This window comes from Gallus gallus, chromosome 1, assembly GCF_016699485.2.
Source record: "Gallus gallus isolate bGalGal1 chromosome 1, bGalGal1.mat.broiler.GRCg7b, whole genome shotgun sequence".
Lineage (NCBI taxonomy): Eukaryota > Metazoa > Chordata > Aves > Galliformes > Phasianidae > Gallus > Gallus gallus.
The window spans coordinates 76,117,669-76,132,997 of NC_052532.1; the positions used below are offsets into that span (position 1 = coordinate 76,117,669).

At 43.9% G+C, this 15,329-nt stretch overlaps 1 protein-coding gene and 1 long non-coding RNA gene across 9 annotated transcripts in view; one reads left to right on the plus strand and one right to left on the minus strand.

Moving 5' to 3' along the window:
• Window positions 1-15,329, plus strand: part of A2ML2 (alpha-2-macroglobulin-like 2) — a 33,758-nt gene that overhangs the window by 12,154 nt on the left and 6,275 nt on the right. For 7 of the 8 annotated variants that reach the window (XM_040648196.2, XM_004938106.5, XM_025142746.3 and 4 more), the window contains 17 exons: window positions 1,398-1,628; window positions 3,602-3,665; window positions 4,194-4,339; window positions 4,922-5,068; window positions 6,359-6,535; window positions 7,637-7,742; window positions 8,286-8,394; window positions 8,484-8,709; window positions 8,900-9,026; window positions 9,165-9,286; window positions 9,451-9,502; window positions 9,811-9,894; window positions 10,482-10,658; window positions 11,496-11,577; window positions 11,661-11,817; window positions 13,313-13,387; window positions 13,606-13,759. In XM_040648196.2, the coding sequence (XP_040504130.1) occupies window positions 1,398-1,628; window positions 3,602-3,665; window positions 4,194-4,339; window positions 4,922-5,068; window positions 6,359-6,535; window positions 7,637-7,742; window positions 8,286-8,394; window positions 8,484-8,709; window positions 8,900-9,026; window positions 9,165-9,286; window positions 9,451-9,502; window positions 9,811-9,894; window positions 10,482-10,658; window positions 11,496-11,577; window positions 11,661-11,817; window positions 13,313-13,387; window positions 13,606-13,759 (2,236 nt within the window). The remainder of the gene's footprint in view (window positions 1-1,397; window positions 1,629-3,601; window positions 3,666-4,193; window positions 4,340-4,921; window positions 5,069-6,358; window positions 6,536-7,636; window positions 7,743-8,285; window positions 8,395-8,483; window positions 8,710-8,899; window positions 9,027-9,164; window positions 9,287-9,450; window positions 9,503-9,810; window positions 9,895-10,481; window positions 10,659-11,495; window positions 11,578-11,660; window positions 11,818-13,312; window positions 13,388-13,605; window positions 13,760-15,329) is intronic. The other variant, XM_040648207.2, reaches the window with a different exon arrangement.
• On the minus strand, window positions 13,263-15,040 carry LOC121106885. The gene is made up of 2 exons (XR_005840130.2): window positions 14,975-15,040; window positions 13,263-13,734 (listed from the first exon to the last, which is right to left on the minus strand). It is a non-coding gene; the product is annotated as an uncharacterized LOC121106885 (long non-coding RNA).

The following is a 15,329-nucleotide window of genomic DNA, read 5'->3' on the forward strand; positions in this document are numbered from 1 at the left end:
ATAACTGGCAGTTGAGGTCTGTCTTTGCTGAAGTCCATTTGAAGTGGCTGCCCTCTCTCTGCAGCAGCGCATCTTATTCAGGCTCAGCTTGACAGGTAGTTATTCTCGACCTCCCTTTCAAAACCATGCTTTGAAGCACTTGTATCCTCTTCAGAACTTCTGAATTAATTGTTTCCAGCCTGGCCGTACATGTGTATTCCCACTATCTGCATTCTTGCAGATGGTATGGGATTCATGAGCCAGCAATGTGCCCTTGCAGCCCAGAAAGCCACTCATATCCTGGGCTGCATCAAAAGAAGCATGGCCAGCAGGTTGGGGAAGGTGATCCTGCCTCTCTACTCTGCACTGGTGAGGACTCACCTGGAGTACTGCATCCAAATGTGGAGTCCTCAGTACAGGAGAGACGTGGACCTGTTGGAGCACATCCAGAGGAGGGCCACAAAAATGATCCAAGGAATGGAACACCTCTCCTATGAGACAGGCTGAGAGAACTTGGGTTGTTCAGCCTGGAGAAGAGAAGGCTCTGAGGTGACCTGATTGTGGCCTTTCAATATCTAAAGGGGAGCTACAGGAAAGAAGGGGACAGAATCTTTAGCAGGGTCTGTGGTGATAGAACAAGGGGAAATGGCTTCAAGCTCTGAGAAGGTAGGTTTAAGTTGGATATATGGAAAAAGTCTTTTGCAGTGAGGGTGGTGAGGCACTGAACACGATGCCCAGAGGTGTGGTTGATGCCCTGTTCCCGGAGACTTTCAAGGCAAGGCTGGATCAGGGCGTCCTGGGCAACCTAATTTTGCTATGCATGTCCCTGTTCATTGCAGGGGAGTTGGACTAGATGACCTTTGAAGGTCTCTTCCAACTCTAAGGATTCTATGATTCTATAACTCTATGATTTTATGTTTTCCCCTGAGGCAATAGTCTATCCATGGTGAAGTTCCCTAATTTTTACTGGGCTCTGTAATCTTTTCGGGCAGGCTCTAGTTTTTGTTCACAGGCTCACAGCTATTATTCACAAAGTCCTAGATTCTCTTCAGGGAAGTAGAACTTCATCATGCAAAGCCTCTTTTGCTGCCTGTTATACTTCAGGGCATCTAATGAGAAATACTAAGAGAAAATGTGGGTGTTATATTCATGGTAGATGGTTAAAAGTTGATTTGTCTCTTTAGAAAGATACAGAAGGAAAGGGAAGATTGTGGACAAAATATTAAACTTAGATTTTTGCTAAAACTTCATAAGAGACAGAGTTTTTGACTTGACTATTGATCTTACACATATGAACTTTTTAAACATACCATATATGTAATCTGCCAACTAGTTCAGGTACAATCTTAGTATTTTCAGCTGTCTCAAGCTCTTGTCATGTCATACTGATTGCTTATTCACATTTTTGTACTCTGAAGGGCACCTACTTCCTTGAAAATGGCACCAAGGACAATTATGGGCAGAATGCAGGGATTGAGAAGAGCTTCCACTGGCTGAAACCTTTCTACTCTGAGAGCAACAGTTTCCTTGAGATCAAGGCCAGGAATGATGTGATGCCCTGTGATCAAGAGCAGAAAGTGCAAGTGGACTATATCCTTAACCAGAATAAACTCAGCTCTGGAACAGACCACATGGATTTCTACTATATGGTAAGCAAAGACATCTGAATCTCAGGGCAAGACCATATTGCTATTTTATCTTTTTCACAATAACATGTATATACTATTAGGAAAGGGTAAACATATCCGAGGACAGTATAACTGTGTTTTGTTCTGCTCACCGGTCTTCAACATCTTTATCAATGATTGGAATCATTGAATGGAATCAAGTGCACCCTCAGCAAGTTTGCAGATGACACCAAGCTGAGTGGTGCAGTCGTACATTCATAGAATCACAGAATCTCAAGGTTGGAAAGGACCTATAAGATCATCCAGTCCAACCATCCTCCCATTACCCTTGCTACAACAAGCCACTAAACCATATCTCGTAGCTCCTCATCCAGATGCCTCTTGAACACTGCCAGGGACGGCGACTCCACCACCTCCCTGGGCAGGCCATTCCAGTGCCTGATCACTCTCTGAGAGAAGTTTTTCCTTATGTCTAACCTAAACCTCCTCTGGTACAACTTGTGGCCATTTCCTCAGGTCCTGTTTGTTGCCTGGGAGAAGAGGCCAAAATGGGGGAAGACCTCCTTGAGAGCAGCCCTACGGAGAAGGACTTGGGGGTCCTGGTAGACGAAAAGCCAGACATGAGCCAGCAGTGTGCGCTTGCAGCCCAGAAGGCCAACTGTGTTCTGGGCTGCATTAAAAAAGAGGTGGCTAGCAGGGAGAGGGAGGTGATTGTTCCCCTCTGCTCAGCTCTTGTGAGGCCCTATCTGGAGTACTGCGTCTAGTCACAGGGCCCCCAGAACAAGAAAAACGTGGAGCTCTTGGAACAGGTCCAGAGGAGGGCCACTAAGATGACCAGAGGGCTGGAGCACCTCCCCTATGAGGAAAGGTTGAGGAAACTGGGCTTGTTTAGCTTGGAGAAGAGAAGGCTCCGGGGCGACCTCATTGCAGCCTTCCTACTTGAAGGGAGCATATAAACAGGAAGGGGAGTGGCTGTTTACGAGGGTGGATAGTGATAGGACAAGGGGGAACGGTCTTAAACTGAGGCAGGGGAGGTGTTAGTTAGATATTAGGAGAAAGTTTTTCACACAGAGGGTGGTGCTGCACTGGAACGGGTTGCCCAAGGAGGTTGTGGATGCCCCATCCATGAAGGCATTCAAGGCCAGGCTGGATGTGGCTCTGGGCAGCCTGCTCTAGTGGCTGGCGTTCCTGACCGTGGCAGGGGGGTTAAAACTAGATGATCATTGTGGTCCTTTTCAACCCAGCCCATTTTATGATTCTATGATTCTATGATTCTCCTGTTTTCTAGATCCTGTGCCTTCTCCTAGACTCCAGTTGCTTTTTTAGGAATGTCTTACTCTAAGCTTTAATTACAGATGACTGCCATTTAGTCTAGTATTTATTATTTTTGCATAGGTAGCACTGAAAGACTGGACTGGTTTCTATCCAATAGAGTGCCCCAGATTTCCAACTCTGTGAGGTAGCTGACCTCTCCATGTCTCCATCTGTACAGGAAAAAAATTGAAATTACACAGGATCCTGATGTACTGCAGAGGTACATAAACAGGTATTGATGAAGTCCGCTTAAAGGAAAGTGAATCCAAAGCAAGAATCTGGCTACAACTTAGCTGTGTTGTTATGATTATCTGTTACTGAACTGATGAGTATCAGTTACTGAACTGGGCTCACTTGTAAGGTCAAAAATAATTATATCTTGTATATTGTAATGTGAAGATCAGACTTCACTGGTGCTTACAAACAGCTGCTAGTTCTAGACTGAGATGTACCTCTGGCTACATAAGCAGCCACTTCTCATGGCCTAACAAATACCTCTAAAGTCCCTTCCCAGAGATGCTATCACCATCCCTGCTGCAGAGCTTCTTAGGGCATGTCCTACCAGAGGACCTTCTATGACGATATCTGTCAGACATTTCCTTTTCTCTTCTTTCATTCTGTTTACATTCTCAAGTTTGCAGAATTCAGGCCCTTCAATGGCTCTTCTCTTTTCTCTTCAGGTGATAGCCAAAGGCAGGATCCTTTTCAGTGGAAAGAAGCAAGTGCCAATCCCCCAGCATGAGAGTGAGTACAACCTCATGGAAGTTAAGTGGACATCTCAGGAAAGTGTGACCGCCAAACAATGCCAAACACTACATATGTTACTATTAACCACAGGCAGGGGCTATTGAAAGAGTTGGTAGAGTGTGGTCCACCTTATTAGATCAACACAGTTTTCATTATCATTGGTGCCATGCCTTCTAGGTGAGTGTCCTTCTCCAGCTTGTCTAATTGATCTAATTCCTGACTTTATGACTTTGCTGCTAGCTTATATCTTTGAGAAGATACAAAATTTGTGTAGTTCCTCTGCTTATATAAAGTGCAGGAGGAGGGAAGAGAGATATTTTTGCCAACCTTGAACCAAAGGATTGGCTAGTGTTCTAGAATTATTGTCAATCTGCAATCTGTGGTACTGTATAAAGTGCCCCTGTTTACAGGTAGAAAACAAATTTCCTCTTTTGATTCCTATCTCCAATCAGCTGATTCTGAATGGCATGGATTCAAGTGAGTGCTTTTCCTCTCTTCTTTTCTCCTCTTTCCTGTGTTGTACAGATCTGCATGGCTCCTTCTCATTAACTCTAACTATTGGCAATGACTTCCTGCCTGACATCAAGCTTCTAGTGTACACAGTCTTCTTGGATGGACAAGTGGTGGCTGATGTGGAAGAGTTTCAAGTAGCGAAGTGCTTTAGACACAAGGTGAGCAGAAATGCAAAATGGAAGAAGAAGACAATCACATCACTGATATCCTCTGGTCTGTTGTCATTTCTGGTTCTATTTTATCTTTAGTCAAAAGGTGTAAATTCGATACCTGCTAAAACAAATGTCCAGTATTTTTGTCTGGGAAACAAAATAAGTAATGTCCTTTTCCTCTAAATTCGTAGTTTTGCCCTCCCCTCCATAGAGTGGCAAGCCCCTCCCAAGGAGTAAATCATACCCCTTTGAACACTGTTTTCTCCCTACATTCCCCAGTGATCTGAAAATACAGTGTCTTCCATGCTCTCCCTAATGCAAAGTCTGCCTGCCTAGCTACCGAAGAATTCTCACTGCCTAGGCAGTCTTGAATCAGCAGGAGGGGGCTGCAACAGCAGGAGGAGGTAGGGGAATTATGACTGGGCTGTGTGCACTGCAGCCCCAGCAACCTTTCCAATGGTTTTCCAGGATGGACTCTCTGTGCATCTCATCCCTACCCTATTCTCTTTCACTCTGCTGCCCATACACCTAAGACTCACAGAGTACCACTCTCCAATCGTAAGTGCCTGATCCTATCTCCTTTTGCAGGTGGAATTGGACTTCTCAAGCAAGCAGGAAGTCCCAGGGTCAAAAGTCAGTCTGAACCTCAAAGCTGCTCCAGGATCCCTCTGCTCTGTCCAATCTGTTGACAAAAGTGTCCTCCTGATGGAGAACAATACCCTAACAGCAGACACAGTGAGTGCAGCCTGCCATGACTAGCACCCTAATGTCTGCCTGCCTTCTGTCTCCATGCTCCTGGAAGGAAAAGGCCCATAGGCCATTCCTAGACCCATATGCATTGTTATGTGGCTGCTCTGGCATTCTCCCTCCTAGGCTTTTCTGAGTAGTTATGTGTCCTTCATGTTCCTAGTGCATCTGCCTTGTGCTTTAAATCTCTATCTGGGAGTGATGGAAGCTGCACACCACTGCTGGGGTAGGTCAGGAGAGCAGCTTCAAAGAGGTGCTGGTGCTTTCTGTTTAGAGGGAGAGTGCTTTCCTCACATAAACCTTCCTTTCTGTTCTTCTGTCTGCTACCAGGCAGTGAGGCTAAACTAACCTTAAGTATGGTTTGAATTTTGGATAGTCCTGTGTGAAGTCAGGAGCTGGACTCGATGATTCTTGTGGGGCCTTTCTAAATCAAGATAGTCTGTGATTAAAAAATTGATTTTGTGCTAGTAGGGCCATCCTTTCCTTCTGTTCCAGATATTGCTGAGTTATAACTGTATGACTGCTCAGGCTGAGCACTCAAGCAGTTCTTTAGAAAAGAGTAGCCAGGGGACAGAACCCATAGCGGCCATGAGGTGACTGGTGAAAAGTGGTCAGGATTTTGTCAGCATCCAGGTGCATTTTGAGAATCATTCTGAGAAGATTTGAAGAATCTTGTTCTTAAAGCAGTCCTGTGGTTCAATGGAATGAATTTAAGACTTATTAGAACAAAAACATTGCAAGAGCTGAAAATTCAAACATAAATTCACAGTGTGTACCAGAGATGATATGCATGAGGGTATGCCTCATACAGAGTTGTAAGATAAGTTAGAGCAGGCCAGCATGTTACAAAGAAGCCTCATCCAAATCCGGAGGGACTTGTTGCAGCTGTAGGTAGGCACTTCACTGTGGTCAGGTGTTCTCTTTTACAGGAATGCTGTTCTAATGCACAGCACTTACTTCTAACAGCTATATTAAGTAATACTCATGAAATTTGTAAGTCAGATATGCCAGTGCCTTGCACTCAAACTGAGATGGTCCTATCCAGATTTTGCACCTTAGAGTTAAAAGGCTTGAACTGTCAGAGGTGAAAATCTTCAGACTAAGAGCTTCTTGCCTACATCCACTCCTTGGGCCTCATGTCCTTAAGCATAAGATGGGTCAGTCCCAACTTCTTCAACTATGGAACTTTATGAAGTAAAATATAGGGCTATATATCCAAATATTTGGCTCATTCATACAATCTTGTTGTACATAAAGACCTCTGTTTTTCCTTTGCAGTTGTATAAGAAGTTCTTTGATGATGACAGTTTTACAATTGGAGGACGAGGGTTCCCTTATCACCTGGAAGACTTTGATGCATACCCTTGTCTGCCCCAGCAATCCAGTGTCATTAAAAAGATTCAGATGGGAGCACCATGGTACCAAAGTGATGCTGATGTTTTTAATTTGTTTAAGGTGAGACTCTAAACTTGTACCAAACTTTTACTGAACCAGTGATTGCCACTATGCCATCCTGAATGCCTACAACTATTTAGCCTTAGTAAACTTCAGCTGCCCTGACATTCATTGCTACAAGTTATCTGTGTCATGTTTTTCTCCAGTGTACCCACACTCCCTTGGGGATTATAGGGAAAGTTAAAATTTAGGAGTAAGCACAGTGCATTCCTCATACACTGCCCAGAGTCGTAGAATCATAGAATGGCATGGAAGGAACTTTAAAGATCATTTAGTTCCTACCTCTCTGCCATGGACAAGGCTGCTAACCACTAGATCAGGCTGCCAAGGGTCCCATCCAACCTGGCTCTGAATAGCTTCAGAGATGTGGCATCCACAACTCTAGGCAATCTGTTGCAGTGCCTCACCACATGCTGAGGAAAGAATTTCTTCCTAACATCTAGCCCAAATATCCCCTCTTTTAGTTTAAAGCCATTCCCCTCTGTCCTGTTACTATCAGACCACGTAAAAGATCAGTCAGCTTCCTGCTTATAAGCTCCCCTCTGGGGAGGCCTTCTGGACCTACTGGAAGGTCACAATGTGGTCTCCCCAGAGCCTTCTCTTCTCCAGGCTGAACAATCCCAACTCCCTCAGCCTTTCTTCAAGGGAGAAGTGTTTCTGTCCTTTGATCATCTTTATGGCCTTCCTCTTGACCTGCTCTAACACCTCCCTGTCTTTCTTGTGCTAGGGGCCCCAGGCCTGAATGCAGTACTCCAGACAGGGCCTCACAAGGGCAGAGTAGAGGGGGACAATTATCTCCCTTGCCCTCCTGTCAATGATACATTGACACATTGATACTTTTGATACAGCCCAGGATACAGCTGGCCTTCCAGGCTGCAAGAACACCCAGCTGGCTCATGTCCAGCTTCTTGTCAACCAGGACCCTCAAGTTCGTGTCTGCAGGGCTGCTCTCAGTGTCTATGTGTACAAACAGGCAGCATTTTAAAGTATTTCATCTACCAACAACTGCCTTATGAAACTTGCTATGATATCTCAAGATATTTTCAACATTCCTTATTGCCTGTTATTTACCACTGATTTTGTCTCATTACTGTTTTCCAGTCATTGCGCATGAAAATATTAACCAATACTAAAATCAAGAAACCAGTTTCCTGTATGCAACAAAACTTTGAGAGAAAGATGTTGCCTAACAAAAACAGTGTTATGGGTAAGGAATGAAAATTCCAAACTCCTTGAGTGAGGGGACTCTCCTCTCCTAATCCTGGCCAGGCTGCTGCTGAGATGGCTAACTTCCACCCTGCTGTGTTTCTCTTTTCTGTGTTTATGAAAGAGATAATGTTTGTGTGTAGTCTAGAGAACCCAGTTAATCAATAACAGTTAAAAGCTCAAATCTCTGTCCCTTATTAGCTGCCCTTGGGTTCTGTAGTCTTCACAGAAAATGTAGCTTGCTCTCCACAAGCATTTTCACAGACTACTTAAAATGGCGTGATTCCAATTAAGTATTCTGTCTCCTTTTGGTTCCACACCAAAACTTTCTGCATTTGTCAGTCTGAACCTCAGACCAAAGTCCATTCCACTCTCACTCCCTAAAATTGTGTTCCCTAAAGATACAGACTCTGTGACATACTCTCACTGAATAGCTAACCCTGTATACATAGATCATTTATGGTTTGTGCTAGAGTGCCTGCAAATGAAGAAGTAATATCACCTGTTGTGACTGTTTTCTGATGTATTACTTGCTTTGCTGCAGACAGTCATGTTGTTCATGACAATCTTGTACCTCAGTCAGACGACACAAAGAAGCCCAAAGCACGGACATATTTCCCAGAAACTTGGATTTGGGATTTGGTCCCTATCAGGTTGGTAATAGCTTCTGCCTGCCTTTTCCAGAGATCTTTGGAAACTTTTGACTGCTTCTAATCAAGTTCTCTCTCCCTTCCTGCTGTAGTGATGAAGGTCAAGCATCTCTCCAAGTTACTGTACCTGACACTATTACAGAATGGAATGCCAATACCTTCTGTGTTGCTGATACTGGCTTTGGGCTTTCTCATTTAGCAACACTTAGAGTCTTCCAGCCTTTCTTTGTAGACCTGTCACTGCCATACTCTGTGATCCAAGGAGAGATTTTCAGCCTGAAAGCCACCATCTTCAACTACCTCAAGGACTGTATCCAAGTGAGTATTTCCCCAGTCCCATAGCCTATGCTAGAGCAAGTGCACAAGCCTAGAGGCAAGCTATTAGCTATATACTGGTATATGGGACACAAAGCTCAGTCTCATCTTTTGGGACTCATGTTTGTTCCTTTGATCAGTGCCTGGTGCTAATTCTGTGCCAATGTATGTTTGCATACCTTAACACACTCAGGTGCACACCACCCTCATAGAGACTCCAGAACTAAAGGTGGATGCCTGTCCAGGCTGCCAGTTCACCAGCTGCCTCTGTGCCAATGAAGCAAAAATCTTTGCATGGAATGTGACAGCCACTAGACTGGGTGAGGTTAAGCAGAGGGATGTGTGTTAGCTAGTGGGAGGATGTGTGAAATTTGCCTGCCCCTGTGTCTGGTCCCATCACCTGTATGTACAGAACTCTGCTGCAAGTGCTCAGTGATGTACTCTTGTGCTTCTTGCAGGCAAAGTGAATGTTACTGTGAGCAGTGTGGCAGAAGATTCGCATAATCTGTGTGATAACAGGGTTGCTGTGACACCATTGCAAGGAAAGATGGACACAGTGATAAAACCTTTGCTTGTGAAGGTTAGTCAGACCACTGATGGAGAATACCTGGGGACAGTGTATTATCCCATGAAACTATTAGCAAGAGGAAGTTTAGATCTTTCCTGGAAACAGACAGGCCTACAGAGGCATGGAGACTTCCTTTCCTGCCTTCTCTTTCTGAACTACTCTTTCTCCACCTGCAGCCAGGAGGCATACTACAAGAGAAGACCCAAAACGCCTTTCTCTGTGCTACAGGTATGAAACATAATTCACTGACAGCTATCAGGATGGAAGGGATGGAGCTACTGAAGGTACCCAGAGGTGGGGGGAATTTGTCCAAGAACAAGCACCTGTGGCACTATCCATGCCTAGGAGAAGAACCACTGTAGTTTCTTCATATCTATCTTCTGCCTGACACCGTTTTCTGTATGAGGCATATATTTTTAGGTCTCAGCTTCTGTGACTCAATTTCACACTCATTCTCATGTAGGCCTCTTTGGGTTGTCTCAATTGTGTGTGATAAATTTTCCATTGAGTAAATTTCTGGCTTTTCCCTTCATTAGATAACACAGTCTCTGAAGAATTCTCCCTGACCCTGCCTGCAGAAACGCTGGAGGGATCTGGTCGAGCCACTTTCTCTGTGATTGGTGATAAAGGCTTTCCTTGCTCTTGGGTCCTAGTGGGAAAAGCTTGCACAATGCTTTGGCCTTAATGTGGCACTAACCCAGTTCCTCATAAGATAAACTGAAGAGTGTGATGATGGCCTTAGAAATGTATATCAAGTAATCTTTTTCAGCAGTTATTCCCCTCATATGAAGGATCTTAGGTGATCCTCAGGTGTCTGGAGAAGAAGGAGCAAAACAGGATATCTCCTCTTGATGTCTCTCAATCGTCCACCTAAAGCAACCAAAAACATCCCTCCAGATTATCATCTGGCTTGCCTCTATAATTCTTTTCCCTCCTTGATACCTCAGGAATGACAGTTCTTTTAACATTTCCTCAGATCCCCTCAAGTTTTGCATTCCCTGCCTCTTCCCAGAATGATACATTCTTCCTTTGCTGGTCTGGTCTTATCCAGGAGTGGCTGGAAGAAATCTAATTGTGATATTATATGCATCACTTTTGTGAGGAGCTCTTTTTCAGGATTCCAATAGAACTTAGAGAAGGCAGAAGTCCCTTCATTTTATATTGCTGAATACTTTTCTTTCTCCTGAACCTCCACCTCAAATTTTAGGGGATATCATGGGCCCAGCACTTCAAAATTTAGATCAGCTGCTTCAGATGCCTTTTGGCTGTGGTGAACAGAATATGGTTCAGTTTGCACCAAACATCTTCGTACTCCAGTACTTGAAGAAGACTAAACAATTGGATCCAGAAATTGAAGTTATAGCACTCTATTTCCTGAGAACTGGTAAACAACGTCCTTCCTTCTATTCTGGGGAAAAAAAAAAAAAAAAAAGTGCTGTAAATCTAGAGTGTGGAGCATTTGTTTGATGAGTGAGTGCAAGACAAGAGTGAAAGCAATGCCTGAGCTGTGCCAAAGAAAGATATCACTGAGTATAAGGAAATGGTTTCAAGAAACGTAAAACATCTTTTTGAAGAATCATTATTTCTCTCTCTGGATATTATTGAGGTACCAAGCCTACTTTTCTCAGGAGGGTATAAGTGATTAATGATTTCCATTATACTGTGATGCCATTCTGTTATCAGTCTGATGCAGATACCATTTTTTTTGTGGAAACAGGGCAACAGTTGCTACTAAATGGAATAAAGAGTGGCCATAACAGATAGATAGTTTAGGTAGTGTTTGTTTATGTCCAATATAATTCAAATTTAATACAGTGCTAGTATCTTATTTTGCAGTGCACATCATATCAGGATTTCTCTTTGTCCCTTCTGAGAAAAGCCTTCTTAGTCACTCCTACTGATTTTTCTATTCACAGTAAGGTGTCGGTTAGGGTTGCTTGGGGAATGTGGGGAGGTGAAATGGCTGAGCATGTCCCTACTCTGCAAAAGCAGCTAGTAATGTAGAGCAGCTGTATGGCACGCGTCAGTGATGCTGCGCAGCTGTTTCTTGTCACTCTGATGCTGTGGGATGCTCAAGGCATTGTGATGTAGTAGGTTTGGCTCAATGTCTCTGTAGGAGCTGGTGAAGTCTCTTGCTGTAAAAGCCTTCTCCCTACACGAAAAGCACAGTTTGAGTGCTCTTAGTTCAAACTAAGAGTTGCTTTTGCCCCTGTCTTCATAGGTTACCAGCGTCAGCTGCTCTACAAACATGATGATGGCTCCTACAGTGCCTTTGGGAAGTCTGACGCCCAGGGCAACACATGGTGAGTGGCCAGAGTTGGTGCTGTCATCCCAAACCTAGCATCCATTCTATTTCCTGGCTGTGATATCTGTGCTCTGCCTACAGGCTGACAGCTTTTGTGGCCAGGTCCTTTGGGCAGGCCAGCTCTTACATTTACATCAATAAAGATCACGTACAGGATGCTGTGCTCTGGCTGCAGAAGCATCAGTTATCCAATGGTTGCTTCCAGAGTGTGGGGAAGCTCTTCAATAATGACTTGAAGGTATGACTAATGGCAATGGAAGTAGGAATGGGAGAAACACAATATGGGGATGGGGTCACTTCCCCAGGTTCTTCTGATGTGCACAGTAGCACAAAGTATGGTTTAACTCAGCCAAACATCTTCCCAGAGCAGAATGAAGCATAGCCTAGAACAACATGCATTTCCTCTATGTGAGTTTTTAATCTCTGCTGGGCAATCTCATTTTATCTTTATATAAATGGCACTGTGACTGATTGTGCCAAGGCACATTAGGGGTACAGGGAGAAATATTTGTATTCTGTAGTGCTTGTACAAAAAACTCTGGCTGGATTGTTCCTCTTCTCATGCATTATGATCCACAGTAAAGACTCTCCAGATAGGCCTAACTTTGTGTTTTAACATGAAGACACTGTGGTCCCTTCACTGCCCACCAAGTACTACTTTTCCTGGAACCTGGCACTCCCAGATTGATCCCTGCACGGTAGTTGGAAATGCACAATGAACATGCCCTGATGCTCAAGTACCAAACATCTGCATGCAGTGTAGCAGTACATGGGTTCATGTGCTCTGTAAAGGAAAAAATAATCAAGACTGGTCAGATTGCAGAGTCACCCTACTAAACACAGGCACATGTCTGAAATAAAACAGGCTGATATTTTAGCAAAGTAAAGGGCTACAGTTTTTCTTTCCTTCCTTCCTTCCTTCCTTCCTTCCTTCCTTCCTTCCTTCCTTCCTTCCTTCCTTCCTTCCTTCCTTCCTTCCTTCCTTCCTTCCTTCCTTCCTTCCTTCCTTCCTTCCTTCCTTCCTTCCTTCCTTCCTTCCTTCCTTCCTTCCTTCCTTCCTTCCTTCCTTCCTTCCTTCCTTCCTTCCTTCCTTCCTTCCTTCCTTCCTTCCTTCCTTCCTTCCTTCCCTCCTTCCCTCCTTCCCTCCTTCCCTCCTTCCTTTCTTTCTCTCTTTCTTAATTGGATGGAGTACAAACTAAAACCAGAGTGTACAGATAGACTTTATCCTTGTCTGACTTCCACTCGTTTCTCAACATGGGCTTTCTATTTGAATAGATCTTTCAGGGCACAACAAAGTTCCCTCTCTTTGCACTTTGAAGTTTCTGCTATCAGTGTGAACAATGCCTCAGAGCATCGTTTATGATGCAGTCTTGTCTCTTCTCTGAGGATGCTGGCAGAACTTCACTGGGAATTCTTGTCCTCTGATAGAAGAAGAGACTTCTGGATGCCTGTTTGCCCTTGTTAATCTGTAGCTTCTCACAATCAGCTGATTTGTATACAAACTTACATCTTGTATACAAATCCTGCATCATAAAACCTTTGTTCTAGTGTCCACTTGTAACATATTAAAAAAAAATAAATAGCTTACCACCATATCAAGAATGCCCACAGGCATGCTACTATACTCTGGTAGTTATGTTATCCATAGGCGGTTTCAGTAGTTAAACAATGACAGGTCACATACTGTTTGGAGGCAAGCAATGTTCATTTTTGTCTGTCTGTGTGATTTACAGGGTGGTGTGGATGATACAATCTCATTAACAGCCTATGTCGCTGCTGCCCTTCTTGAGCTCCAATTGGAGAAAAATGTAAGTCATGTCTGAACTCTTTTAGGGCCTTTTAACATGGATAATGTGTTCTTACTGTCATTGACCTGATTTGCAGCAAGCAGATCATCTGTCATTCCTGACTAATCTTGGGGGAACACTTGTCACTGAAAATGATGCAGGGCTTGCAGGGAAGATGTAGCTGTAATACTTGAGGATTGTTGATATATTGTGAAATTTACTTTCAATTCCTTTCTCAGGATACAATGCTGGATAACGCCTTACGTTGTCTTAAGAATGTTACATTTGATGAGACCAGCCTTTATGTCAAGGCCTTGATGGCTTACGTATTCACACTGACGGAGGATGTGGAGATGAGACAGGAGCTCCTGGATAAGTTAGAGAAAGAAACTGGTAAGTTGTTGCCTTTCAAAGACTTTGGATTCACAGAATCACAGAATTTTCGGGATTGGAAGGGACCTCTGGAGATCATCTAGTCCAATCCCCCTGCTAATGCAGGTTTCCTTGAGTAGACTGCAGAGGAAAGAGTCTAAACAGGTTTTGAAAATCTCCAGGGAAGAAGACTCTGCAACCTCTCTGGTTACCTTGTTCCAGTGTTCTGTCAGCCTCAAAGTAAATAATTTTTTTCTCATGTTAATATGGAATTTCCTGTTTTCCAGTCTGTGCCTGTTGCCCCTTTGTCTTATCACTGGTCACCACTGAAAAAGACCTGGCCCCTTGCACTTGACACCTGCCCCTTAGATATTTATAAGCATTAATAAGATTCCTTCTCTGTCTTCTCTAGACAGGAGTAATGAGGACATTCAGTAACTTTGCCTTCTCAGTGTCCTCCATTACCAGGGCACCTACCTCATTCAGCAGTGGGCTCACATTTTCCCTAGTCTCCCTTTTGCTACTGAAATACTTAAGAAGCCCTTCTTGTTGTCCTTGACCTCTCTCACCAGATTTAATCCCAAGTGTGTCTTAGCCTTCCCTGTTGCATCCCTGCATATCCTGACAGTATTCCTATATTCCTCCCAAGTGGCCAAAGCCTTTTTGCACATTCTATATGTTTTCTTCTCTTATTTGAGATTTTCCATGAGCTCTTTGCTCATCCATGCAGGTTTCCTGTCATTTTTGCTAAATTTCTTACTCTTAGGTTTGCACCAATCTTAAGCTTGGAGGAACTGGTGCTTGAAAATGAACTAACTCTCTTGGGCTCCTTTATCTTCCAGTGCTCTAACCCATGGGATACCTCAAGTAGGTCCTTGAAGATGTCAAAGTTGACTATGCTGAAGTCCAGAGTTGCAATCCTACTTACTGCCTTATTACTTCCACACAAGATCCTGAACTCTACTATCAGCTTCAGCCAAGGCTGCCCCCATCTTTCATATTGCCAATCAGTCCTTTGTTTGCAAGAGCAAGGTCCAGCAACACATCTCTCTTTGTTGGCCCCTCCCCAACCTGTGTCAGAAAGTTATCTTCAACGCACTGCAGGAACCTCCTGGACAGTGTGTGCCTGGCAGTGTTGTTTTTTTCCCCAGTAAATATCTAGGTGACTGAAGTTCCCCATGAGAGCCAGTGCCTATGATTGTGAGACTACTTTCAGCTGCGTATAGAAAGCCTCACCAACTTCCTTCTCCAGATCAGGCAGCATAGTAAACATCCACAACAGTGTCTCCCATGGTAACCTACCCCTTAATTCTTACCCATTCTTACCCATGCATGAGAACATTCTAGTCATACAAGCAGTCCCACCACGTCTCCATGATCTCAGTGAGAATATGGCCCTGTGACAACACACAGATACTTAGTTCCTCCTATTTATTCCCAATGCTGTTCACATTGGTCCCTGGTTTCTTAAAGTCAACCCATGCATTCTCCACTTAGTGTCCGTAATGTGACCTACAGTTACAATCCAAGAGCTGATATCCTCACAGCATATCACTGAGGAAGCAGTGCCTGGATGCATAGTAATAACAAG